At 49.5% G+C, this 23,334-nt stretch overlaps 12 protein-coding genes across 12 annotated transcripts; 4 read left to right on the top strand and 8 right to left on the bottom strand.

Annotated features, from left to right (window-relative positions):
* Window positions 1-348: 348 nt before the first annotated feature.
* Window positions 349-1,027, bottom strand: N7447_008140 (ubiquitin-like protein HUB1; the record flags this gene model as incomplete). Its single annotated transcript, XM_057232402.1, has 3 exons — window positions 349-370; window positions 426-564; window positions 619-1,027. The coding sequence occupies 3 exons, from the start codon at window positions 1,025-1,027 to the stop codon at window positions 349-351; spliced, it is 570 nt and encodes a 189-aa protein (XP_057081944.1).
* Window positions 1,028-1,312: 285 nt separating this feature from the next.
* Window positions 1,313-2,032, top strand: N7447_008139 (PIG-H family GPI synthesis protein; the record flags this gene model as incomplete). Its single annotated transcript, XM_057232401.1, has 3 exons — window positions 1,313-1,646; window positions 1,704-1,906; window positions 1,955-2,032. 3 exons carry the CDS (start codon window positions 1,313-1,315, stop codon window positions 2,030-2,032), a joined length of 615 nt encoding a protein of 204 aa, XP_057081943.1.
* A 103-nt stretch (window positions 2,033-2,135) lies between these two features.
* N7447_008138 (pseudouridine synthase DEG1) lies at window positions 2,136-3,983 on the bottom strand (the record flags this gene model as incomplete). The annotated part of the gene is made up of 1 exon (XM_057232400.1): window positions 2,136-3,983. The coding sequence occupies one exon, from the start codon at window positions 3,981-3,983 to the stop codon at window positions 2,136-2,138; it is 1,848 nt and encodes a 615-aa protein (XP_057081942.1).
* Window positions 3,984-4,629: 646 nt separating this feature from the next.
* Window positions 4,630-5,493, top strand: N7447_008137 (Small GTPase superfamily Rho type; the record flags this gene model as incomplete). The annotated part of the gene is made up of 4 exons (XM_057232399.1): window positions 4,630-4,721; window positions 4,840-5,080; window positions 5,146-5,274; window positions 5,329-5,493. The coding sequence occupies 4 exons, from the start codon at window positions 4,630-4,632 to the stop codon at window positions 5,491-5,493; spliced, it is 627 nt and encodes a 208-aa protein (XP_057081941.1).
* A 963-nt stretch (window positions 5,494-6,456) lies between these two features.
* rps0 (40S ribosomal protein uS2) lies at window positions 6,457-7,436 on the bottom strand (the record flags this gene model as incomplete). The annotated part of the gene is made up of 2 exons (XM_057232398.1): window positions 6,457-7,198; window positions 7,267-7,436. The coding sequence occupies 2 exons, from the start codon at window positions 7,434-7,436 to the stop codon at window positions 6,457-6,459; spliced, it is 912 nt and encodes a 303-aa protein (XP_057081940.1).
* A 347-nt stretch (window positions 7,437-7,783) lies between these two features.
* N7447_008135 (mitochondrial 37S ribosomal protein uS15m) lies at window positions 7,784-8,752 on the top strand (the record flags this gene model as incomplete). The annotated part of the gene is made up of 1 exon (XM_057232397.1): window positions 7,784-8,752. The coding sequence occupies one exon, from the start codon at window positions 7,784-7,786 to the stop codon at window positions 8,750-8,752; it is 969 nt and encodes a 322-aa protein (XP_057081939.1).
* Window positions 8,753-9,804: 1,052 nt separating this feature from the next.
* Window positions 9,805-12,129, top strand: N7447_008134 (uncharacterized protein; the record flags this gene model as incomplete). Its single annotated transcript, XM_057232396.1, has 3 exons — window positions 9,805-10,017; window positions 10,070-10,940; window positions 10,997-12,129. The coding sequence occupies 3 exons, from the start codon at window positions 9,805-9,807 to the stop codon at window positions 12,127-12,129; spliced, it is 2,217 nt and encodes a 738-aa protein (XP_057081938.1).
* Window positions 12,130-13,096: 967 nt separating this feature from the next.
* On the bottom strand, window positions 13,097-13,306 carry N7447_008133 (uncharacterized protein; the record flags this gene model as incomplete). Its single annotated transcript, XM_057232395.1, has 1 exon — window positions 13,097-13,306. One exon carries the CDS (start codon window positions 13,304-13,306, stop codon window positions 13,097-13,099), a length of 210 nt encoding a protein of 69 aa, XP_057081937.1.
* A 981-nt stretch (window positions 13,307-14,287) lies between these two features.
* N7447_008132 (glycosyltransferase domain-containing protein) lies at window positions 14,288-16,155 on the bottom strand (the record flags this gene model as incomplete). Its single annotated transcript, XM_057232394.1, has 2 exons — window positions 14,288-15,949; window positions 16,003-16,155. The coding sequence occupies 2 exons, from the start codon at window positions 16,153-16,155 to the stop codon at window positions 14,288-14,290; spliced, it is 1,815 nt and encodes a 604-aa protein (XP_057081936.1).
* A 495-nt stretch (window positions 16,156-16,650) lies between these two features.
* On the bottom strand, window positions 16,651-17,664 carry N7447_008131 (uncharacterized protein; the record flags this gene model as incomplete). Its single annotated transcript, XM_057232393.1, has 1 exon — window positions 16,651-17,664. One exon carries the CDS (start codon window positions 17,662-17,664, stop codon window positions 16,651-16,653), a length of 1,014 nt encoding a protein of 337 aa, XP_057081935.1.
* Window positions 17,665-18,963: 1,299 nt separating this feature from the next.
* On the bottom strand, window positions 18,964-20,093 carry N7447_008130 (uncharacterized protein; the record flags this gene model as incomplete). Its single annotated transcript, XM_057232392.1, has 2 exons — window positions 18,964-19,702; window positions 19,762-20,093. 2 exons carry the CDS (start codon window positions 20,091-20,093, stop codon window positions 18,964-18,966), a joined length of 1,071 nt encoding a protein of 356 aa, XP_057081934.1.
* Window positions 20,094-21,248: 1,155 nt separating this feature from the next.
* N7447_008129 (slipin family protein) lies at window positions 21,249-22,380 on the bottom strand (the record flags this gene model as incomplete). The annotated part of the gene is made up of 3 exons (XM_057232391.1): window positions 21,249-21,984; window positions 22,041-22,158; window positions 22,209-22,380. 3 exons carry the CDS (start codon window positions 22,378-22,380, stop codon window positions 21,249-21,251), a joined length of 1,026 nt encoding a protein of 341 aa, XP_057081933.1.
* Between the last annotated feature and the right edge of the window lie 954 nt (window positions 22,381-23,334).

Below are 23,334 nucleotides of genomic sequence, written 5' to 3'. Positions count from 1 at the left end.
AGTGGAGCGGACCTGTGGCTGATGCCTCAGGTGGCAAAATGACCCGCATTGGGTAAAGCGCATGTCGTAACGATGCAGGCCCCGCAAAAAAAGGCCTTTGAAATTGCTTCGGGGCAGACAGGAACGCAGTAAATGGTCAGCAGGTTTACTGCTTCGGATTTTCCATTTCCATATATATGATTTCTGCTCAAATCGCCAGTCGCTTTGGAAGAATAAAAAAAAAAGAGAAACATATTCATGCGTGACTCCTATGCTCCGGTTCCCGATATGTATGTACTAAGAAAGAAAGAAAAAACATAAAAGAGCTTGGCATAACTCTCCCGCCGAGTGCAGTCTCCGGGAATCCGTTCATTCGCCCGTTCCAACCTCCCTAGAATAGAGTTAGTACTGTTCCGGTATCCGAAAGTGGAGGGGTTGAGGCTCACAAGTCAAGTTGAACTCCGTTGCTCACTCCATAATCTTCTAGTGTAAGTTGATCTTTGAAAGGGCGTTCGCCCTGGCGTTTGAGAAGGATCTCATGGGGTTCACGGCCGATTCGAGCTGCCACTTGGGCTTTGAATAGCTCTGCGTAGAATGTTAGTACACTTGGTAGCAATCAACAGTAGAAAAGAGACATACTGATCGGATCTGAGGCAAGACAAGGGATTGCGGCTTTGGTTCCCAGACGATCATTGACATGAACCACAATCATGGGTTCTGATGATTGTGGAGCGACCGGCTTCTTTTCCTTCTTTTCTTTCTTCGCTTTCTTTTCTTGGTCTTCGCGTGGCGCATCTCGATCATCACGTCGTGGGGCCCGGTCGCGGTCACCATCTCTTGGTCTATCTCCATATCGGTCACCATCTCGGTCGCGTCGTGGTGATCGTGGTCGGTCGCGATATCCGCGTTCTAATCTGCGATCATCACCACGGGAATCGTTAGTGCGGCTTTTGTCCTTCCACCGAAAGCCTCCGGTCGTCTTTCGGGGGCGCTCTCTATCGAGATTTTCTCTCGCACGTGGAGATCTGCTTCGTGATCGGTCACTCATGACTGTATATGGAGGAAAGATGAAGTTGCGTGGGTGCCTGACAAGCCCAGATGTAATCCAAACGGTGCAGCTGTGAGGCACGTGACGAGATGCAGCTGCCAGTGGGGTACATTAGTCCCAGGTTGGACTAGCGTGTTTATTCACGAGAGCTCTCTCCTGTGTAAAGTACGTTTGGATCTCTCCGCATGTTTGATCTACCTTTTGAATACACAGGCTGCAATGCAAATTGTCACTTAATTCTAGTTCTGCCACCCTTTTTTTTTACCTGACTTTTCCCTACCCAAAATGCGAGGCCGACTAGAGGTTCAGCGTCCCTCTCCGACGACCGTCTCCTTTACGGTATCGAATGCGCCCCAGCGATCGAGTTCCCCCGCCAAAATCCTATTTGGTTTCCAAGTACTGCTGCGTACGGTTTTATTTTTCTGTGTGATCGGTGTCGGTATCGCACGCGTCCGAAATTTCTTCTTCCACGAAGATGGGAGGGTGATAGGCTGGCCAGCCGTGTGGTCAAGCCCGCTCGGATCCAAACTGTGTCGCTCGGTGGATTCATACAACCCGCTGGCAATTGCTGTGGTTGGTGCATTGATTATATACGGTGTTTTTAGAAGAGGTTATGTCGGTAAGCTGAGGGAAGAGGTGGCTTTATTAGATATGTGCATGGCTAATTGTTCGACAGAGGAATCCCTCTTGGTTATTCGAGGCTTCGGAATCCAGACCTCGACATCGTCCTCGACGTATCTTTCTACTGCCTCAACGAGATTCATTCCTACCACACAAATCCAAGACATTGTGATCCACGAAGCCTTCAAGGGCTTCGAGGTCCGTTTTTATTTGGCGGTCATTGTCGAAGGCGAGCCCAATGTCCTAGTGGTCTTCCCGGTATGTGGTATTCTCAGCGTTATGTACTCAAAGCTAATTTATGGCTAGCATATGTTGCCTAAGCGAGAGATCTTGGAGCAGGTTTGGAGAGGTTCTCGGCGGTGTCTTTACGATGCGAAGTCATGATATACCCACAGCCTCTATGCCAATCAATTTTTGTTTGTGCAAAAGCCTATCTTGCTCTAACTCCGAGGTTCGATGCTCTATCAGCGAGTATATACAACGAGGTTCATTCCAGTGCCGCCCTTGCGGCCTCGCCCTTGGCAAGTCTTCGCTGCTTTATGACAAGCCCTTTGGCATTTTGATCTTCCACCGTCTGCATCTTGGACTTCTGGTCGACAGGGGTATATTTCCCACCAACAGAAGTATCGTTTCCACCATACCAAATCTTGGCGCCTCTGTTTGATCTCTTGGAATATCCTGCATTTAGCCATTGCTCGTCGAGGTCTTCCACGCTCTGGTTACCCTGACTGGCAGTCAAGTCTAGGAGAGCACCCGCTAGAATCTCATCTATCTTGCGCTTTCTCCAGACAGCCCACATTCGTTCAACTGTGCCACGCATCCCAAATTTGCTGTCACCTTTGGCACTTCCCTTGCCGTTTGCAGTGTTGTCACCAGCATAGACCCAGTTCAAGGAATCCACGCGGCTACCAGATTTTATGTCGGGGAAAATGCAGTCCCAAAGGACCAGGGGAGCATCGTCAGCCATTGTATAGGTCGGCTTTCGCGGATTCTTGGCAATGTCCAGCAGTTCAGGGACGATAGATGGGGACTCGAGTCCCTGTCCAACTAGGAACAGAATTGCAACCATGTGTCGCACCTGGTGCCACAAGAAGGCAGAACCATGGAGATTGAACGAGTAGACCTGAGGGATAGTTTGAGAAACTGTGTCGGGCGTCAACAAATCCGGTTCGGGCACACAGCCCTCTTTGGCCTGGAATCCAGGTTGGCCAATATAGCCCACGGGATTGACCTTGGGATTGACGGCTTCAATACTAGAGTGATGGATAATGCGTTCGAAGTTATCAATCTGCTTGTTGGTGTCCAACTTGCAGAAATTCCGGAAATCATGCAGACCCTCGAAATGCTTAGCCGCCTCGCGCATGGCCTCAATATCGAGCCACCCCTCGCGGAATTCAGCACGCGGTCCCTTGCCGTTCTGTGCGCGGTTCTGGAACCCAATGGAGCCAGGGGTCGGAGGGAACGCGGGGTTGGTGAAGAAGTACTTGTACCGACGTTCACGGCATGAGAAGCGGGCATCGAAACCAGGCGGCGGGTTAGGACACCACGCCAGAACCCGGATGTCTTCTGGAAGCACTCTGTTTAGAATATTGATATAGTTCATCTCATCGGCGACATCATCCCACTCCTTTTCAGCAGATCCCGAGTCAATGTTCATCGCATCCTCGCCCTCGGGGGTCTTGGGCATGGGTCGTTGACTGCGGACCCGCAGTCCAATGACCTGCCCAAAAGCGCTCACACCCTTATCCGTACGACCTGCTTTAGAGTAATCGCATCCATCCCAATAAAGGTGGTAAGGGTGCATGGGGATGCGCTGCCCTCGCTCGGTCGGCTCAAGATTAGAGGTGGTCTCGGGGGAGATGAGCCGTGTACGCTTCAGTGCCTTCCACAGAATCTCTTCAACGGTAGGTAGAGGCGTGGTATTTCCGTTTGTATGTTCAAGTCCATTGTATTCCTGGCCGAGATATGCGAACTTGAGCGCAATGAACCGCGTTGTGTATTTAGAGGGGTCAAAAGTGCGTTCGGGTTTGGGAGGTTTCTGTACTTTGACAAAGCGCGTCGGCGCAACCGCCGGGGTAGTGTCGCTATCTGGAGGAGAGTGTGGTCGCTTCTTAGGATTATTGACTGGCTCCGTGAGAGGGATCGCAGGTTCCTGGATGTCGGCAGAGATGGGCGCAGAAGCAGGGCAGGGTGTCTGCGACGGCTCGATCGTCGACGCCGTGAACCCCGTATTCTGAGAGTGAAGCTGGCGCTCTAACTCTGTGATGCGCGCGATCAGGCTGGAGTTACTCCAGGCCGAGTAATCGGGTTGGTCCTTAAAGTTGGTTTTTGTCATGGTTTCAGGTGTGGGAGTGCGAGATTGGCACAAGTATCGGGTTTGCCTGAAGACTTGTTGGAGGTTACAACTCAGTGGAACGAGTCTCGTGGGCGCTTTCCACATACCACGTCAAGCGACTGAGGCTGATATTGGATTGTGGACGTTAAACCGGCGGGGATCGAAATTGAAAAAGTTCCGCGGAGGCGCTGTTTGGTGTATTTTTTTTTTTTGTATTGAACCGCTGTATTATAATGTAATTACATGTACTTTAGAACCAAATATTCAGATATTTATTGTATACCACCGTACTAGGACAACTTAATTGCGAACAATCTGCTGAATGTCTTCTTTAGCATATTAATTAATATGAAATTCCAACAAGTTTAAATGACATGAAGTCAGGGTTGCAAAAACAATATATATAAATCAACAACCATATTGGATTCGCCAAGCATTGAACCTTAATCACCCGAAGTCCGTCACCTCTCTAACCTAAAACACACCTGTTCTCTGAAAGGAGATTGTGGTGGAATTACCCGTATAGATTGTCCTGTAGTCGCAGCAGAGACAGTTTTGTGCAATATACCTGTTAGTTGACCGGCCGAAAGGTGCAAGTCGATCCATACTTGAACAGTTGCACATAAGTCGAATCAACAGTTCCAGCATGGCTGAGGTAGATACTCACCCGGACAATGCCCAATCAGTCTCTTTACTTCTACTCGGAGATGAAGGATGTGGGAAATCAACATTCTTAGCGTGAGTAATGTCATCCCACGAGCTGTGGCCCTGGAAGCCAGTTGTTTGCAATCTCCAAACGATCTCCAGGGCTATATATATATATAACGTTGTATGGGGACATGCTAACCTGATATAGTCGGCTAAAGAGTGGAAGACTGTCCCCATCAGGGCCCTCTAATACTGATCCAAATACCCTTGAACTATTGCGAGACGGTGATCAGCCTTTTATTTACGACATCCGGTTCTCAAAAAAGAAATTCACCCTAGAACTTTACGACACATCCAACCCAAACCAGCATTGGACAAACCTTCGACCTGACGTGGTTGTTATAGCTTTTGATATCTCTAACCGAGATACACTCGACGGACTAAAAGAGGTAAGTCTCAAATATTTATTCGGAGTAATTGTTAACTTGTGCTGAAACTCAATGCCCTTCCTTAGTGGCGACATGACATTACTCGTTACTTCCAGTACGGTCATGGCGAGCGCCTTCCAGTGATGATGCTAGGCCTGAAAAGGGACCTGCGGAGAGAAGGTGAAGGAATTATCTATCCACAAGAGGCGAGTGACGTGCATGAGCTGGAGTTTCACGCCTTGACTTGGCTAATTGAATTGTCTATGTAGGCCTATCGTATTGCGCAGGAACTTCGTTGCGATAGATACGCCGAGTGTTCGGCTGTCACAGGCGAGCTGCTCGCAGAGACATTTGAAGATCTCGCTAGATTGGCGGCAATGGCGACGACCGAAAAAGGTGGCCAGACTGAGGGCACTTCTTGCGTTATTCTTTGATTATTTTATTGTCAATGTTCTATCTTGTTTCTCATACCCAGACATGTACAAACCAGTCGTGTGAATGCCCAAAATAGTTACCTCCAGGGCTATCTCCACACTTCGATTTGCTTGAAACGATCAATCGATAGAGACATCCAAGGCATCTGAAAAGAGAAAGCTACTATATATCCATTGCCTGGGTATTACTTTTGGTTTCCTTATCCTACTCTACTACATACAGTCTTGCGATATCCCGTGTGACATTTGAAATTATTGGACGTGGGAGATGTGTGAGCCTAGTTGATACCCTGTCATGTAGACAGAATAAGATACCGAGGGGAACATTGACCTCGTATGGACAACATTGTGTCCTAGCAGTACACATATTTAACACGCTCAAGTCTACAGTCAACCTGGGAAGGACAGACATACTTACACTACAGAACCTACTGGACATGATACCAAGCACAACCTTTTCAGATTACTAGAATACACACAGGGAGAAACCAAGGTAACGGTTAAGTCCACCTTGTGAATTGACAGCACAGGGCTTTCCCCCAGAAGCTTCGTAAATAAAAGCAACTGGATCTCTTTCCCTCATAAGCGCCAGTCAATGATTGGCATGGCAATTCCTCCCCTGTGCAAAACATGGAATAAAAAAAGTGCTGGTAAAATGAGACCACTGAGGCAAAAGATTGAAAGGATCCCGGTGAAAGCTCGTTTTCTTCTGCTGTTTTTCAGTTTCTTTTGGTTTTTTTGTGAATTGCACACAGAGACTAGGATAGACATGTCAAGGGAATTTGCGGGAGATTGTAATCCATTGTTGTGAATGGATTAGATGATGTATAAGAGAAAACAAGAGCAGTTCTTCGATTCCCAGGCCTCAAGGAACTCAGGAAATCGTCACAATCATCCCGGATCACCAAACTTTTGATCAAACGTCCCCCCTTTCAACGACTATCCTCGTCACCGCGGAGCAATTTACCACTTGGCCTCACCAGCGGCGGGCTGAGCCTCAGCCCACTCGGTGGTAGCGGGAGCGGAGCTGGCAGCCCAGTCAGCACCCTCGGCATCCCAGCTGGTGGCACCAGCAGTAGCGGTGGCAGCGGAGGCAGCAGCGAAGGCAGTGCCGGGGTTACCAGCACCGGGGGCGGAGGCATCCCAGTTCTCACCAGCGAAGCCGGACTCGACGGCACCAGCACCGATCTCCTCAGCGCCGGCGACCTTAGTCTCATCAGCAATCTCCTTGTTCTCCTCGGCCTCGGGGTCGCGGTAGAAGTAGAGATCGACAACGGTATCCCACTCGGTCTCGCGGGTAGCGAGGGTACCGCGGAGACGGAGGACCTCACGGGCGAGCATCCACCAGACGAGACCGATGGCGTGGCGACCCTTGTTGTTGGTGGGGATGGCAACATCGACGAAGTCGGTGGGGGAGTCAGTGTCGCAAAGGGCAATGACGGGGATGTTGACGTAAGAGGCCTCCTTGATGGCCTGGGCATCGGTGCGAGGATCGGTCACGATGATGAGACGGGGCTCCTTGAAAGAGCGGGTGATGTAGTTGGTGAAGTTACCGGGGGTGAAACGACCAGCAATGGCGGTAGCACCGGTGTGGGAGGCGAACTTCAGGACAGCACGCTGGCCGTAGGGACGAGCGGAGATGACACAGACATCGGCGGGGTTGTCGATGGCGGCGATGATACGGGCGGCCAGGACGATCTTCTCCCTATTGCAGTGAATCAAACACATTAGATACCATACCACAGTCACAAGTCCTTTTGATTTCGCGCATACCAGGTCTTGCCAATGTTCAGGACGTTGACACCATCGGCGCGGAGCTTCCAGAGGTAAGGCTCCATGTGCACCTGAAGGTTCTTGGAACCGAGGTGGCACTGAGCGGCAAGGAGCATCTCAATGTCCTGCGCGGTAGGGTTGAAAACCGGGGGGAGCTGGGAAGGGGCCATGTTGGGCGATTGATGGATTGATGAGTTGGAAGATCAATCGTCTGGCTCTTGTCGTGGTGATGGAGGGAAAAAGATCAAAGCCAAGCCGCAAAATTGTTGCACTCTCGCGATTCGGGAGAATTTCGCTTGCGTGCGCTAGGGCTAGGGCTCCAGGACCCCAAGGGGGGATGTTACATAATCACCATCTTGGCTCTTTGTTCACGTGATAATAATGCCTGGGGCAGACAAAATCCAGACTAGGATTAGCGTAACTAGACCTCCGGCCGCAAGATTTCCCGACGAAAGGTCGATGGAAAAGAGAAGTTGATTGTTACAATAGAGCCAACTACACGCCAGCTACGCCCACCATGCCTCCGCGCATCTCAATTCAGTCCTCTCTGAAGGCATTGACCGGTATGCTTGTCAAAACCAGTGATGTCAAATGTGCAATTACCTGGGTGCTAACCAAGACTTGTTTAGGTTCAACCTCCGGATATAACCCGTTGTCCAATTTGATCAACACTTCTATCAGAGCTGCGTCTAGCAAGGTTCAGGTTCGGAGGAAACATGACCCATTTCTGATGGCCCAGGCGCGCCAGCGTAAGGCAGCCAATGTCTCCCGCCAACAGGTCCTTGCGGAGGAACGAGAATCATCGCTCGGGGACCCTGTCAAGAGCCAGCCGACACCATTTATCCTAGAGATGACAGCAATCCAAACCAACTCGCATATTCCATCATCTTTGGCTGAGGATCTCAACTACTACTTGAAGTCGGATGAGCTGGATGCCGCCCTCGACTTCTCTAAGGATTTGACCGCACCGCTTAAAAATCCCGATCGCAACACAGCCGATCCTCAAATCGAGAAGGAGGCAATGAATTTGCATAAACAAGAGCATAAGAATGCTCAAGAGGCAATCAACCGGATTGTGAATCTGAACAATGGAAACACCAAGGACCGCGTGCGCCTCAACATTACCAAGTGCATTGAAACATTCGGGCGACACTACACAGACTCAATTCTCCCACCAAAGCCTTCAGCTGTGATCCATGGGTCTGCCCCTGTTCATCCGGAACGCGCGCCGCGTGTTGGTCCCGATACCGGCTCTGCGGAGGTGCAAGCCGCGATCCTAACCGTGAAAATCATGAACCTCTCCCGACACCTCGAGAATGCCAACAAGGACAAACACAACAAGCGTAACTTGCAACTACTAGTCCACAAGCGCGCGAAGCTGCTGCAATATGTCCGCAAGAAGGAACGCGGAGGTCCCCGGTGGCAGAACCTGATGGGGACATTGGGATTGTCTGACGCTGCGTGGAAGGGAGAGATTGCCCTATGAAGGTCATTGTTTTAATAAGAGATCTTTTGTATCTCTACATCATTCTCTTCTTTTGTGATTGGCTGGCTTTGAAAAAAGTATCAGCGTGTTACCTTGTATCATCTATCTAGGAGCTAGCGAGGGGTACTTGTTGGTCCATGTCTCTATTTCCATGTTTCATCCGCAGAGCATCTGTACAAATAGCATTGTTTCTTTTCCCAGTTCTGTTTCCACGTTCATAAATAAATTGAAGTAGCTAACTTGCTATCGGAGTATAAGCTTTGGAATTTAGTAAATTCGCCCTAAATTGCTCTTATATTAGCGTCTTTCAAGTGCCCAGATATGGCAATCTCTCGATTAGGCTGTTGGATATGGATACAGACTTCAAATTTATAAAGCTTTAGTTGCTGGATTGTGATGACATACGAGAGAACCCATAACTAGGTAGGCTATTTTGGGCTTATTTAAGGGGAGTGGACTACCCGGGAACGGTATGCGGGGAGAAGTTGGATCTGATCTAAGACAGGAGAAGAGAAGAGACAGAACCGATGCATCATGTCTAGAATTAACCAGAAATACTCCATAGAATAAGATGAATATTGATATCAGAGAATAGCAATAATTGGAACGATAGGCACAATAGTGTCCCTTACCTCGAAAGGACACACCGCCCTGGGACAAAACATTCTGCCGGATCGCGCCTTCCAATTCTGAAAAGTTACATAGTTTGGTCGAAACCTGGCAACGGCTCCTTCCCTTTTTAATCTGGTTGTCGCGTCCAAGAGTGTTGTTTATATCTTTTTCTTCTCTTCTTCTTCTGTCTTTTTCTCCTTTTCTCCTCCAAATCACCAACAAAATTACCATCCAAAGCCATTGCCTTTGGATATCTCGTCAGAGTCTCTGTGATCGACTCAGCGAGTATCTACATATGTTCCTGGTAACCTTTGGATATCTTTGACTGATCTATTGCATCTTCATAAGACTTCCCTCGGTTTCCCCTTGCACCACCCACCCCCCTCACCCTTCTACTAACCTCACCACCCACCTTCCTCCATTTTGCGCGTTTCGTCAAGATGAGACTGCGGTCGAACCACGTTCTTCCGCCAATCACGGAGTACGTCCCACGCCGCCGCCGCCAGACGCGGAGTGCATCCGTACAGGCTGGGGCCGAATCCGCGACCGAGACTGCGCCAGAGGTTGCGCAAGAGACTGTGCCAGACACAGAGTCCGCCGAAGAGAGGCCCGCTACAAAGCGGAAGCCAGCCAAGAAAGCTGGCCGGAAGAAGGTTGGTTCAGAAACCAGACCTCGCAACTGTTCAACCTAACCAGTGCTTCTAGAAGGCTGCGCCAAAGGGCAAGAAGTCCGCCGCCACTGCGAAGACTGGAGTCGCCGAAACGCCCGAAACCTTGGAAAACTCCCTTACGCTCATTCCATCTGTGGAGCAACCTGACACCCGTACGTTACCCCCAAGGCCCACCAGAGTTCTCGCTCCCAAGCGCATTGTCAGAGGACGAGACATTTCGGCGGCCTTTCGACATGGCAGTGCTGGCGATCTCCTGAAAAAGGAACATCGGAACCCAACTCCCTCTCCCCACCAGACACCCGTGAAGCAATATGCCTGGCCGCCTGGAATAGTCTGCGATAAGCTAAAGCGAATCCCCTGGTCACTTCCCTGGTCCCCACCAACTCCCCCAAGAGGCTGGCCCCACAGACGCTCTCTCCATATGACTGATACCCCGGATGAACCCAAGCTGACCCGCACGGAAGAAACATCCTCTAGGAAACGGAACCGATTGTCCGAAGACGACCCCTCGGCGTCGAAACGTCACAAGTTAACACTTCAAGCCCCATCCGGCTTCGAAAATCGTCCTCGTGGCAGCCCTCGCAGGACGTATGCGGATCGCGCCCGGCGACGCGAAGCGGAAAGGGATGGACGAATCGATCGCACCATTTACCGTTTCCCCCAGCTTTTGGCTCAGCAAGGAGAAGATGCGAGATCTGGCAATTCGAACCCCCCGACATCTCATGCAAGCGAAGAGACCACGCCCCGTGGTAATCGTGTTGTTCCGTTGTCTTCATTGCCTTCTGCACTCCCACCAAATCAAAACCAAGACCAAAACCGACCTGGTTGGCGACAATGGATATTCAGCTCAGTGACTGGTCTTTGGCGACGAGACAATGCGCCCCAAACTGCAGAGGTCCCACAAGGTCAGTGCCCTTTATATCATGGTATCTATTTACAGTGGCTAACATCATGATTCTAGTGGCCGAACCTCAGCATCCAATGGGAAATGAATCTTCATCTTCCATCGCAACACCCCTATCAGCTCCACCTTCCTCCTCCCTTGTGCCACAGAGAAATTTCGAATCCCCCACTCCACGCCCACGCATTGCAGAGTCGCGAACCTCACACTCACGTCTGACAGCCAGCGCACGTGTCCCACAAGTCGGCAAAAGAAAGAAATACTCCTATGATTTGGACCCACCCGGGTTCGATCCAGAACTGCTAGCACGCATGCGTGCCAGGAAGTCGAATCCTGAGGATCTCCAACCTGTAACTTCACCAGAGCAAGTTCGTGCGCGCTACGAGAACGAATCGAAGAAGCGCAAGCGGTCACCGTCACCCGATGTCATTCCACACCCTCCAGGATGTAGTTACGGATTTGACCCAGATTACTTCATTTACGATGATGACGATGAGGACGATGAGGACTTCCCCACGAGCGAGCAGGGAAATCAAGATACCACTGCCAAACAAGCTACAGTCAGCGATGCACCGGAAGAGGAGCATGTCTCTAAGCGTGTGCGCTCTGACAAGACCATCCTGGAAAATGCACCGGAGGAGCATATCTCCAAGCGTGTGCGCTCTGACAAGACCATCCTGGAAAATGCACCGGAAGAGCATATCTCCAAGCGTGTGCGCTCTGACAATACCCCTCTGGAAATTGCACCAGAAGAGGAACATATCTCCAAGCGCGTGCGTTCTGACAACACCCACCTGGAAAACTTCAAACCCCCGACTGCACCACAGACCGAATACTCTGCCCAGGAACTGCGAAAGGCCCGCGAGCAAGCTGAACAGTACAAGCCAAAGACTCCCAGTCGGCTTCGAGCTGCTCACCGTTTTTCAAGCAGCTGCAGTGAGTTCATTAAAGAAGACGAAGTTGACCGTCGTCGAAAGATGAGAAAGACGTCCCTTGCGACGGCTTGCCCCACTGGGGATTTGGATCAAATCATATGGCCCGAAACTGAACGATGGGTAGACCGTCTCGACTGGGGCCACCGTGACCTCGATAAGTGGTTGACCCTGGGCCCCCAGTATCAGAGAGATGCGCTCACTGAGAATTACCACCAATTCTTTGTGGCAAAGCTTGCCGAGAAGCGCGCCCAGAACTAAACACAACAACAAAAACAAAAAAAAAAACTATGGAATTACTCGGGGTTTCCTTGGCCTGTTTTGGAGGCTGGGGCTTTGGGAACCTCTGGAGTAATTCCACACCAAAAAAAGGAAAGGAAAGTCTTCTCTTTCCTTCGTGTACTTAGCGTGATTACCAAAATGAACCCCCCCCCATGTATGATTCAATTGTCTCAATGACGACTTAGTTCTAAGTATAATACACCATATCTGACTGCCTCTTTAACAGTTGATGGAGATGCAAAGATCTAGGAATGGTTTACTTCTTCCAGAAAGCCGCCATGTCTCCTATTTCGAAAGAGCTTGTATAGACTGTTCAAAACGAATTCGCGATAGAGTCCTAGGATATGTGTTCCACTGAAAGTAGAAAATATCTGATCTATAGATAACATAGTTGTTTTTAGAGTACCTATTTATGTAGATCTCTATATCAAGAATAAGAAGCAATAGAGATCTGCTCACTTCACTTTTGCTGTCGATTTGAAGAAAATGAAACTGGTCATTATCGGTGGAGAGACCAAACACTGACGGGTCAACCTTACGGTCAGCCCGACGCTGCGTATGAATCATGCCTAGATAGAGGGTCAGTTACGACGAGAAAGATGACGAGAAATGAGCCACGCCTTCGACAGATTGGCCATGCTCTGTTTCGACGATGACCGAGTTGATGGCTGCACCTTGCTTTTCTTTCTCCACGGGATACCAAAGAAACCAACTAGGGGTCCCTTGGAGACAGTACACAATTCCCTTGTAGACAGCAGGCCCAAATGAAAATGAAGATCTAGATGATATGGGAATTGGATTCGAGCTAGGAGAGTGTGGGTTGGGGGGGCGTGGTATGGCCAGCCGTAAGAAGAATATCCAGACGAAGTCGCACAGCAACTTTAGGTTTTGCATCGGACCTGGAGATGGCCGAGTCAACCATTTTCAAAATGGTGTCTAGAAGTAGTTATCTATCTTGTCGGACGTCCTCCAAGTTGGACCTACTACAGTGGTCTGTAATCTCAAATAGAGCCCGAAGCAACGCCCAGTTCGTTTCTTCCCAGTCCACATCCTGCATTCTGGTAAGATGGAAGATTCTCTCAACGACCGGGAGACTGAGGGCCCTGGCTGCAAGTTTGGCATACATTAGTACCGCTTGCGTTGTTGTAGATGCCATTTTGGAGAGGGAGGTTGTCTCAGGAGGGAAGAGAAATGGAAGAGAGAGGGGAGAGAGGGAGGGAGAGAGAAAATCTCGTCTGAGCGAAGGAAACTCCAAGTGTTGCAATGCAAGATGGATCCAACTCAAACACAGGTACCCGTATAGTGTTGAGACCATAGCTCTGTATCTCAAGAATGTGTGTCTCGGTAATCCACAATCCCTAGTGCTTTGCAAAGGCGCTGTTGGCCGCGTCCTGGCCAATACTTGAGACGCACTTAAACTCGGACTCTTGGTCTTATTTATATAGATCGTATTCATGAAGTTATGCTAGACAGAGTGGATTAAAACTCATGGTTCTAGGCAGATCGTCAAGAGCCTAGGTAACATCTATCAGCAAGATAGGCTCCTTCCATGTAATCCACTACTCCGTACAGTGAGGCCATCCATGCCACTGTGTAGTATACTGTAAGATGGAATTCTCTCTTTGGGGAGGACCACGCTAGTCTTCGGGATCAAGAGTGTGGAGGTACAGTTCTAGAGTGCTACACAATGATCCACTAGAAAGAACCTACGTGCTTGTATTGAAGGTGGAATGGATAGTCAAAGAAGGATTACTTCCATCTTGTTCATTCTGTTGCTTTCTATATACACCTCACCAGAGGGCCTCTTCCAAGGCTCCATCTATTGTGGGATCATACACGATGATGTACAGCTATTCCTGATGATAGTCGAGAATCCCGAGTGTCGACATAAGAATAAATCTGATTTCTTCTGTGAATCTGACCACGCCATCATAGTAGCTTAGTCAATCAGGCCGGCCATACTTCAAGACTGGGATAGGGTCCAGAGCTTGAGAGCTTGGAACTCGACGCAGTATAGCGTAGGGCATGCGGTTTGGTCTGACGATGGGCTGGACAGGACGCCTCGACGACCCGACAACCACCCATTGAGAATGATGCAGTGAGAAATGAGGGAAACATAGTAACTCAAAGTCCAGCTTTAGTCGAAGATGTCGAATTTGTCGAATTTCTCCTCGTTGTTGGCGGGTTTCTCTTCCTTGCCAGCAATCAGACTTCCGTATTGGTTATAAACCGGATCATCTGGGTCATAAGTTTCTTTACCCCAGAGGCCGAGGTCATCATCAAAGAGATCTCTTTCTTGACCATTGCAGACTTCAGAGAGAGTGATCCAGTTCTCGTGATCGGTCCAGATCCCACCTCGACCTCCGCGCACCTCCAACCAGTCCTGTCCGCCCAGCAGTGACGACTGTGCCGCGTCGAACCCGTGCGAGTCACGGACATATTTGCGCAGTAGGGCGCGTCCCCATGGGAAAAACCACATATTCTCCCACCAGGTGTTGCGGAGCTTGGGGTCGCCGTTGAGATGGGCGAGTACCGGCACCGAGGCAGAGTGGACATTGGTCATTAGCGAGATGTTGTGCCAGGTGCGCTCTCGCGGGTTCGGAAGCTTGTCCAGCGTGGCATTCCACACCGGTCTCTGGGTTGATTCTTTTGCGAAGCGGGATTGGACGAATGGGTTAGGGAGAGTGGCAATATCCTGTGGTAGGAGGAGGCGGTGTTCACGCGGGACGCCGTGTTGCATCTGCAGCGCGGACATTTTGGTGACGTTGCCGTACTTGACCCACTCGACATCCTTGCGGGACACGATCTGGTTGAAGAAAAGTTGTGATTCGAAGTCGACACCAATGCCGAATTCGTAGCGGTGACCTGTCTCCAGCCGGAGACTCATTCCGCTGATGTTTGCTGCATCTGAGATGCCCACCATCCGGTAGAGCAGCTCTTTGAAGTCATTGGCTGTTCGTCGCCGCTCCAGTTCTCTGATGACCTCCTGTCGTCCGTAAATCTGTGTCAGGGCCTGGTAATCTGCAGACTTGTTCGAGCGCAGCTCAACTTGCCGCAAGACCTCATCGTAGATCAGGCGCAGATCTGCAGCCTGACCAATTACCGCTCCAGGGTTCAGCCACCGGGGTCTGTTCAGAGATCCATCCGGATAGACATCAGTCTTCCAGCCATATACATCCGGAGGTAGAGATGATTCGGGGACAGATGCGCAACCGGGGTCGTTTAGCAACCCGGGGAAGCACAGCTTACTCGCACCAAAAAGAACGCGCTGGGTGTATTTCTGTACCATCTCAGGCGCAGCCCCAGCCTCTTGGCCCTCTACTTGTGCGAACCCGAACTTCTTCTGCAGCTTTCGGTTGTTCGCCTTTATTATAGACTGGAACCGCTCCACTAGGACCTTCGGTGGCAATTGGAAGAAGCTGTCTGCGCCATCGACCATCAGCACAAAGTCGCGATCATGCACGGTCTTGCTGTCTCGGAGGTAGTTGCGCGCTCGGGTGATCCGGTCCACCATGCGCTCGGCCTCGGTCGCTCCTGGAGAATCATCCCCGTAACCGACTAATGTGGGCGGCGGGTATCCAAGAATCATGGCTGACGTGATTGTTCGGCAGACTCCGCGCGAGCCATGCGAGGCTGGGACTAGGACATGCAGGCGCGGATTTGGCTTGTCCAGATCGTGTGGGAGGGTATCGTTGACATTGATATCAGTGCGCGGAGGGAGAATGACCTGGGCATCTTCTGGACGCCCAGGGAAAGGATGGCGCGAGGGAAACTTGGTCCAAAAGTCCGGTTCGATTCGCTAGATGGATTGTTAGCTTCTTTGATCTCAAGTGTCGGTGGAGAAATTCTTACTGTTGAAGAATACTGTAGCATACAAAATAAGAAGAACAATGCGATCACTGACAAGCCAGCTGTCTTAATCCGGTTTGTCCGTGACCGACGGACGTGCCACAGCGCGGGAGATTTGGCATCTTGAAAGTGTAACGCGTCCTCCGACGCCATCATGCAAAAATAGAGTCGAATCAGAAACTAAGTAAAGCGATATGGAACATTGTATGATTTTCGGACCAAAAGGATCCAAAAGACACCAAACGGGAAATACGCAATCGTCTTGGGGCGGGCAGAGGATCGGCGCAACGTTTCCGGTGCGTCACCTCATGGGCCCCTTGGATGTTACATCTAAGTTTGTCTCAGGTTTAATTGTATTTTATGTTATAGTAGACTAGATCATATAAATATATGTATTTATTCATTTGGCAAGCTTGAGACTATGTAGATATGTTTCTTACAGTCTCTTATATCACTACATAACTATGTAACACATACGCTATATGTATGGAATATGTTCCCTCAAATCCTTCACTGTGCTCTCCGAGAACAGTAAAATAAAGTAGCAGTTTGCAGTAGATAGATTGTTCTGTGTAAAATCTGCAAAATACTATACAGGTCCAAGTCGCCATGTAGAGAACCAGCTCAACATCTCAGAACCATAACATTGTCTCATTCCAAGTAAATTTCCTCTCTCAGACGCTGCAAATTCCGGAACAGTCCACCGGCCGGTGCCCCACTGTCGCTATCCCGCCGAGACTCAAACCTGGACTTCGATTGTCCTCGGTTCTGATCCTGCTGGTCCAAGGTGCGCCGTCGATCTTCAACAATATTCGCCAGGCTATCCACGAACCGATTACGAGCTTTTTCCTCGGCAGATGTATTCCATACAGTCGCCAGCGTCCGTAGAGCTTCAACACGGCGGTTGGCGGCGTCCAGTCCGGCGTATCCTCCACCCTCGCTGTCGAGTAGCTCCGTCACTTCTGTGCGTAGCTTCTTCATCATTTCTTGGCCTTTTTCTTCGCGGTCTTGGCCTTCCGGGCCGAGGTCTGGTCCTGAGACGGAAATGAAGGATGATGAGAATGAGAGCTCGGATGGGGGCAGCGGCCAGCTCATTGCGTCGCCAAAGGTCTGCACGACGTCTTCGAGCCGTGAGCGCACTTGGCATAGTGTGCGGAGGTTCGTTATATATTCTGGGTCTGTCGGGGCGGGTGTGTTCTTTTCGTCTGGGTTTGTTGCTGATTCGTCTTCCTTTGGCGCATCCTCTCCTGCTTCGGTCTTGTGCCCGTCTTCTGGTGAGGGTTCCGGGACGAACTTTGATATGTCGTCGCGTAGGACTTCGGTTAGGGTCTCTGATAGTCCGATTGTCTCGCCTCGTAGGACTTCGACTTCGTAGGCTAGTCGTCCACCGCTTCGGAGGATTTCGTCCGTGAGTTGGGATAATGTACTCGAGAGACGGATGTTTTGGGCGCTGATTTGGGAGAGGAGGGACTGGACCTGCGTAGACAGCTCTGCCAGGGGCACAGAGCCTGGCGACCGAGAGGCATTGGGTTGTGCCGATGCCACAGTCAGCGGCGATAGAGTGTCATTGAGGAAGTCGGCTGGGTCGAAGTTCGGGTCGGTGAAGTTAGGGGATGCAGGTTTGACGTCGGCTCGAGCTGACGAGCTATATGTTTGTGATTCCATTTTATGTGAAGGTCAAATTTATGAGCCTTGCCAATTCGTCTTGAGGTCAGTTCAGACTTGAAGAGAGAGCTGGCCTCCGCGGAGAGGGTCGATATCTCCACGCCCCACCGCCTTATGTTTTCTTTATAAGTATAGTGTATACTACTTTAGGTATAGTTCCTGGCTGCTTTTGATCTGAGATCTATACAACGTAAACAAAAGAAATCAATAGTTAATTACTTCTACCTATCTTACTTCTTTGTTGACTATTTTGATTTACTATTCGTCCCACTGGATCACTTGGTAGCTCACCCCTAATATCCTGGGCACCAGTCCATCGTGTCTTTGATGGAAATGCATGGTTGATATATAGGATTTGACGAGAGGGTTCCATCGTGGTAGTAGCAAAGTGAAACTGCTAGCGAGGTGAAAATGGGGATGCTGAGGTTTGGAATTAGGATGAGAAAAAAAGAGCCTGGCTGATAGGTTGGCTTCATTGTTCTTTGCTCGTAGTAAATAACATCATGAATATTGATAGATAGTAAAGGGTAGGAGCCGGAGAGGATAGTGCAAGATCTCTGATATTGAAACTATGGAACCAGAGAGAATGACATGTGACAAGTTGGATATGAGACACTGGTAAATCAGGGGGTTTATGGATCATGGAGATTGCATTTCATCATGGCCGGCATATCTAGGCCAGTTTAGAGTATGCAGTCCTAATTGATTCTGAGCTAACTACTTAACAGGCTAAGCACAGCCTCTAGTGTTTTATGGTAGCCTGCATATCCAAGCCAGTCCAAAATATGCAGCCCTAATTGATTTCGGGCTGCTTGCTGTGCTTTTGGCACTGGATTCGACGACCTAAGGCATAATATAATGCATCTCGGCTCCTTTTCAACAGATACCAATATACCTACCCCGGGCATGAAGTCCCAGAGGCAAATTGAGGGAAAGCCAAAGGCTACAGAAAGGAAGCAATAATAAAAGCTGGAGAGAGTGATTAAAATGTATTATCTATACAATTGAGCTATAGTTACATCCGATGGAGGCCTTGTATCCCCAAGTAAGCCCCATCATGCCACGGGAGATCATGTATACTGGTATAAGACTCAACAAGCCCAAGCCAAGACTTCATATCGCCGCTCATCGATTCCAAATCCAAGTCCTCCAATGGAAATAACATGTACCTATTTGCAAAAATATCATTCAAGCCTCAATTCCAAAGACTCATACTGACCAGGTTTTGCAGAGGCCGAGAGTCGAGTGAGGAAGGGGTATAATTCTGAATTTGCATAAGAAAGAAAACAAAAGAAAAAATTAAGCACCAAGTTCATGTACGAACTTTGGGCCGGCATCTGTCGCATGGAGTTCAGAGGGACCAGTCGTCCTCGTGTTTGCCACAATACTAGACGCTCCTGCCTGCGAGTTCCCACCGAGCTCACTTGGTGTTCCGTGTCCTGGGCGTTGGTATACTATGTTCGGGTCGGCTTGGATGCTTCCGCCAAGCTCGCTGACTTCGGGGTGGCTGCCGTCTGAAGATGTCGTGTCTGGTATAGCGTTTTGTCCTTTTTGCTGGCGTCGGCGGAAGAACCAGAATAATAGAGCGACGAGTACAATTAGGCCTGCTGCGCCGACGCCGACGCCGACGCCGATTTTTGCTCCGGTCGATAGTCCGCTTGACTCTGTTCCTGTGCCTGGGGCTGCGGGGCTTGGGGCTGCTGGTTCTGGGATATCTGGGACAGCTGGGACTGTGAGGCCCGTCTGTGTTGATGATGGGGTTGATGAGGTTGCCGTTTCGGATGGTTCATCGGATGATGATGCTCTGGTCTTGGTGTCGGTCGTGGTCGTGGTGGCCGAGACAAATAGGCTTTTGTCTGATGCTTGCAACTCGACTTGGATTGCTTGCGCCCACATCGTCATCGGACCAGAGACCTGTGTGCTTTCCTCATCGACCTGACGAACCGTGACGATGGTAGATGATGAACTAGGGAATTCGCTTAGACATCCGGCGAATGTTGTTTGCAGGTCCCTTTTTTCTTGGTAGTAGGTGAAGTCACTAGAGCCTCAAAGTCAATATCTATGCCGGAAACCATGATCTGCGTCTTTTCCACTTACGAGGGACAGCATACGGCAGTGGTCGCCGGTTTGTGAATCACTAAATCGGCCGAGGTGTATCCATGTGGACAATAACCTGGACTATAGACGACAGATGCCCGAACTCTTCCATACTGGGTGTACCCGGAAGGGAAACACGCAGGATCGGCATTATCATTGTCGGCGGCGTTTTGTATTAGGAGGCCATTTGGGACCAGGTTTGCAGCCTCTGGTTCATATGTCCACGAGCTCGAGCATGAGGCGGGGGCCGTGAAGATACTTGACATGGGCGCCGTGATGGTCCCTGTCGATTCGGCCTGCCTTACGACCAATGTCGGTATAGTAGACGTCATTTTGAAGTTGTATCTGCTAGGTAGCGCTATAAGATGTTGCAGAATGGTAAAGTGTATAGCGGTGGAAAACTCGAGATCAAGATTTCGCCCCCAAGTTGAAAGGGGGTTTATTTTGATCGTTGGGTATACTCTGCAGCGCAAATTCCAAACTCATCTTAGCTCCCCTCGGCACAGGGTTCTCTAGTGCTGGCTCTATGATTTTCCTCACGAGCTAGCTCCTCGCTCAGACCTAGCCAAAGTGCCATTCATTTCGCTATTTCTTAGCTTTCACTCAGCGTGAACGGCCTAAATTATATAAAATAATGACAATCATCAATGAATTTCCTAAGTAATCAAAGTGGACATTGGAAAATTCCCCCGGAAAATACCCAAAATCAGCTATGGAACATCACGATGTCCACTAACACACTAGCGTCCTCGCGCCACCTTTTACCCATTTAGTACCAAGATACCATGTCTTGGCTACAAGTAAGGCTCATCAGGAACGCCGTCTACACAAATCAGGCCACGAAAAACCATCACAAGATATATGTAGTTATGGTACAGAGTACAACATACAACGTATATAATATATAGTAAGGTATGAGAATCTGGAGTATGTAGCACACGAAACTATGTATATGGCTTTCAATATTTTCAAAAAGAATTCTGGGAACATTTAGCTTCCTAGGTGGATTTGACTAATTTAAAATGTTTCAGACCGCACTGAACGCTTCTGTCATAAGTCATTTAAGTGGTTGACAGGTGAGTGTTCTCCACATCAGTTGATGAGTCTTGTTTCTATACGAAGGATCATCATCGTTGATTCCCCCGGGTATACGGAGTACTTGGCGTGATAGAAAAGCAAAATTATAGAACGAAGATTCCATTTCATTACACTAAGTAGGTCGAAAGCAGTCAAGACATTAAAACAGCCGCAATAGTAGCAGCAAACGAAGGTGGGTATCGTCATAGATCCAATCACGTCCAGCCATAATACAGAAACAATAAAATCCGGGAACGCAGACGAATGAAATGTTGAAACAGCTTCAGGGTATCCACTTTCCGGAAAGAGCAAGGTAAATCACAAACTAAAGGGAGACAGGGTCATATCTTCATGCAAGCAATTGACCCATTAAGATAAAGGGAGGAAGACGCAACACATCAAGATCACATCTAGATATCTTCGACAACGCGGGCGTTCACGGCCTGCTGGAGCCCAGTATCGACCTGAGAGGTAGCGCCGTACTTGCTAGGGCCTTCACCGAAGCTTTCGGCAGAATTAAGCTGCGTGTGCACGTTCTGGCCATTCACTCCCGGCATAAAGATAACCTTGCTGTTGGCGGATTTGGCCATGGCCTGCATTGCTTCCAGGTAGCGGATCTGCATAGCCGGAGCGGAGGACAGGATATCGGCAGCCTGGCGCATCAACTTGGCGGACTCGACCTCGGCGCGTGCAGCAATGACCTTGCTTTCACCGATACGCTTCGACTGCGCTGCCATCGAGAGCGAGTCTTGGAGATCTTCGCTGAAGATTATGTCCTTGATCAACATCGACTCAACCTTCACTCCCCACCCGGCGGCTACTTCCTCGATGATCTCCGAGGTCGACTGGGCGATCTCCTCGCGGCGCTCGATCACGTCTTGCAGCACACGCGCGCCGATCACATGGCGCAGGGTGGTCTGGGTGCGCTCGACCAGGGCTTGTCTCACGTTCGAGATACCGAAAGCGGTCTTGTGGGGAGAGACCACTTGGTAGTAGATGACAGAGGTCAGATTGAGGGTGACGTTGTCCTTGGTCATACAGATCTGACGGGGCACTTCGACGATTTGAATCTTGACATCGACCGTGGTGATGTGTTCGCTGAGCGGGTTGATCTTGACCAGACCAGGATCGACCGATCGCTCGAAGCTAAAATAATCATTGTCAGTGGGTGATATTCGATGGCTGAGAGGGAAATCACTAACCGTCCAAATCGCGAGATCAAACCGACTGCACCTTGGTCGACGGGCTTGAAGGGGTTGGGGCAGCAGAAGCAGCAGGGGATAGCTCCGAAGAATCCAATACATTCACCCAAACTGTGGACTAAACGAGGTTAGGATCAGAGTCACAACGCGTATGAAGACGTGACTCACTTAGACCGGCGTACCAGCCATGGGCATCGGGGTTATCATCATCATGGTTGATACGGTGGGCGTATTTAGGCTGCAGATCGCTCATGCGGAATGGCTGGACATCGACCAGAGGTTGATGTACACCACGATCGACGGCAGGAGCCTTGCTGGTGCTTGCGCCGTTGACAGACATGGTTGAAATATTATAAGTGATGATATGGATCAAGGGTGTTCAAGGTAAGATGATGAAGGGATGAAGGGGGGAAATCCTAAGGTTATATATAAAAAAGTAAACAGACCTTCCACGTTGTACTTTTTCTCCGCAGTGGAACCATTCATGACACTCTTTAATTCTGACCGGATTTAATATGATTGGTTGAATCGTTCTAAGCCTCCCTCAAGGCTGAGTCTTCGGGCGCCGGGTTCATATGGGGTTGCCGCATAGCCGCTTGACTGTTTGCACCAACTTGCCGAAACGGTTCGATGATTTCAAGTGTGTGAAACTTGTACTATGTGGTCCATGTAAACTAATCCTTCCATTCCCAGAATCTCGCGTATGTACATTGCACATCCCGATCGGGCTTGTCTGGGCATCGTCATAGATGCATTACATGTGCACGTGAGAGGGTTTCCAGATGTCCTCTAAAAGTTCCGGGGCGCAAGGGCAGATTCCACGGTGGCGATGCCATTGAAAGACATTATATTCCATCACATGAGCTGTCAGACCTAACCCTTGGGAAGCCTTGCAAAAAACGAAAGCGAAAACGTGAGAAACATTTTCAAGTCTAAAAACCAATAGTGGATGATCTTTGGCCTTCGTATTCCGTACTTTGGCCCGAGCGGGAGGCAGTGCCTGGAAGGTAGGGCAGTGCCAGAGGCTTGGCTTACAACATAGTGGAGTGAGGTGCGCCCTGGAGTAAAGTGTATTGTCAATTTTAAGAAGAATGTGGTTTATAACATAACAGTCAACAATCTTACATCAACTAGCATCATTGGTCTAGTGGTAGAATTCGTCGTTGCCATCGACGAGGCCCGTGTTCGATTCACGGATGATGCACATCTTTTTTTTGTTTTTGTGTTATCTTTTACTCTACTAGTTATTGGATGGAATATGACCATTTATATCCTTTTTCATATTTTTATTTTA

This window comes from Penicillium robsamsonii, assembly GCF_028829455.1.
Source record: "Penicillium robsamsonii strain IBT 29466 chromosome Unknown utg000005l_segment0_segment0, whole genome shotgun sequence".
NCBI lineage: Eukaryota > Fungi > Ascomycota > Eurotiomycetes > Eurotiales > Aspergillaceae > Penicillium > Penicillium robsamsonii.
Note: the sequence above shows the minus strand (reverse complement) of the source record. Positions and strands in the feature narration are given on the sequence as shown.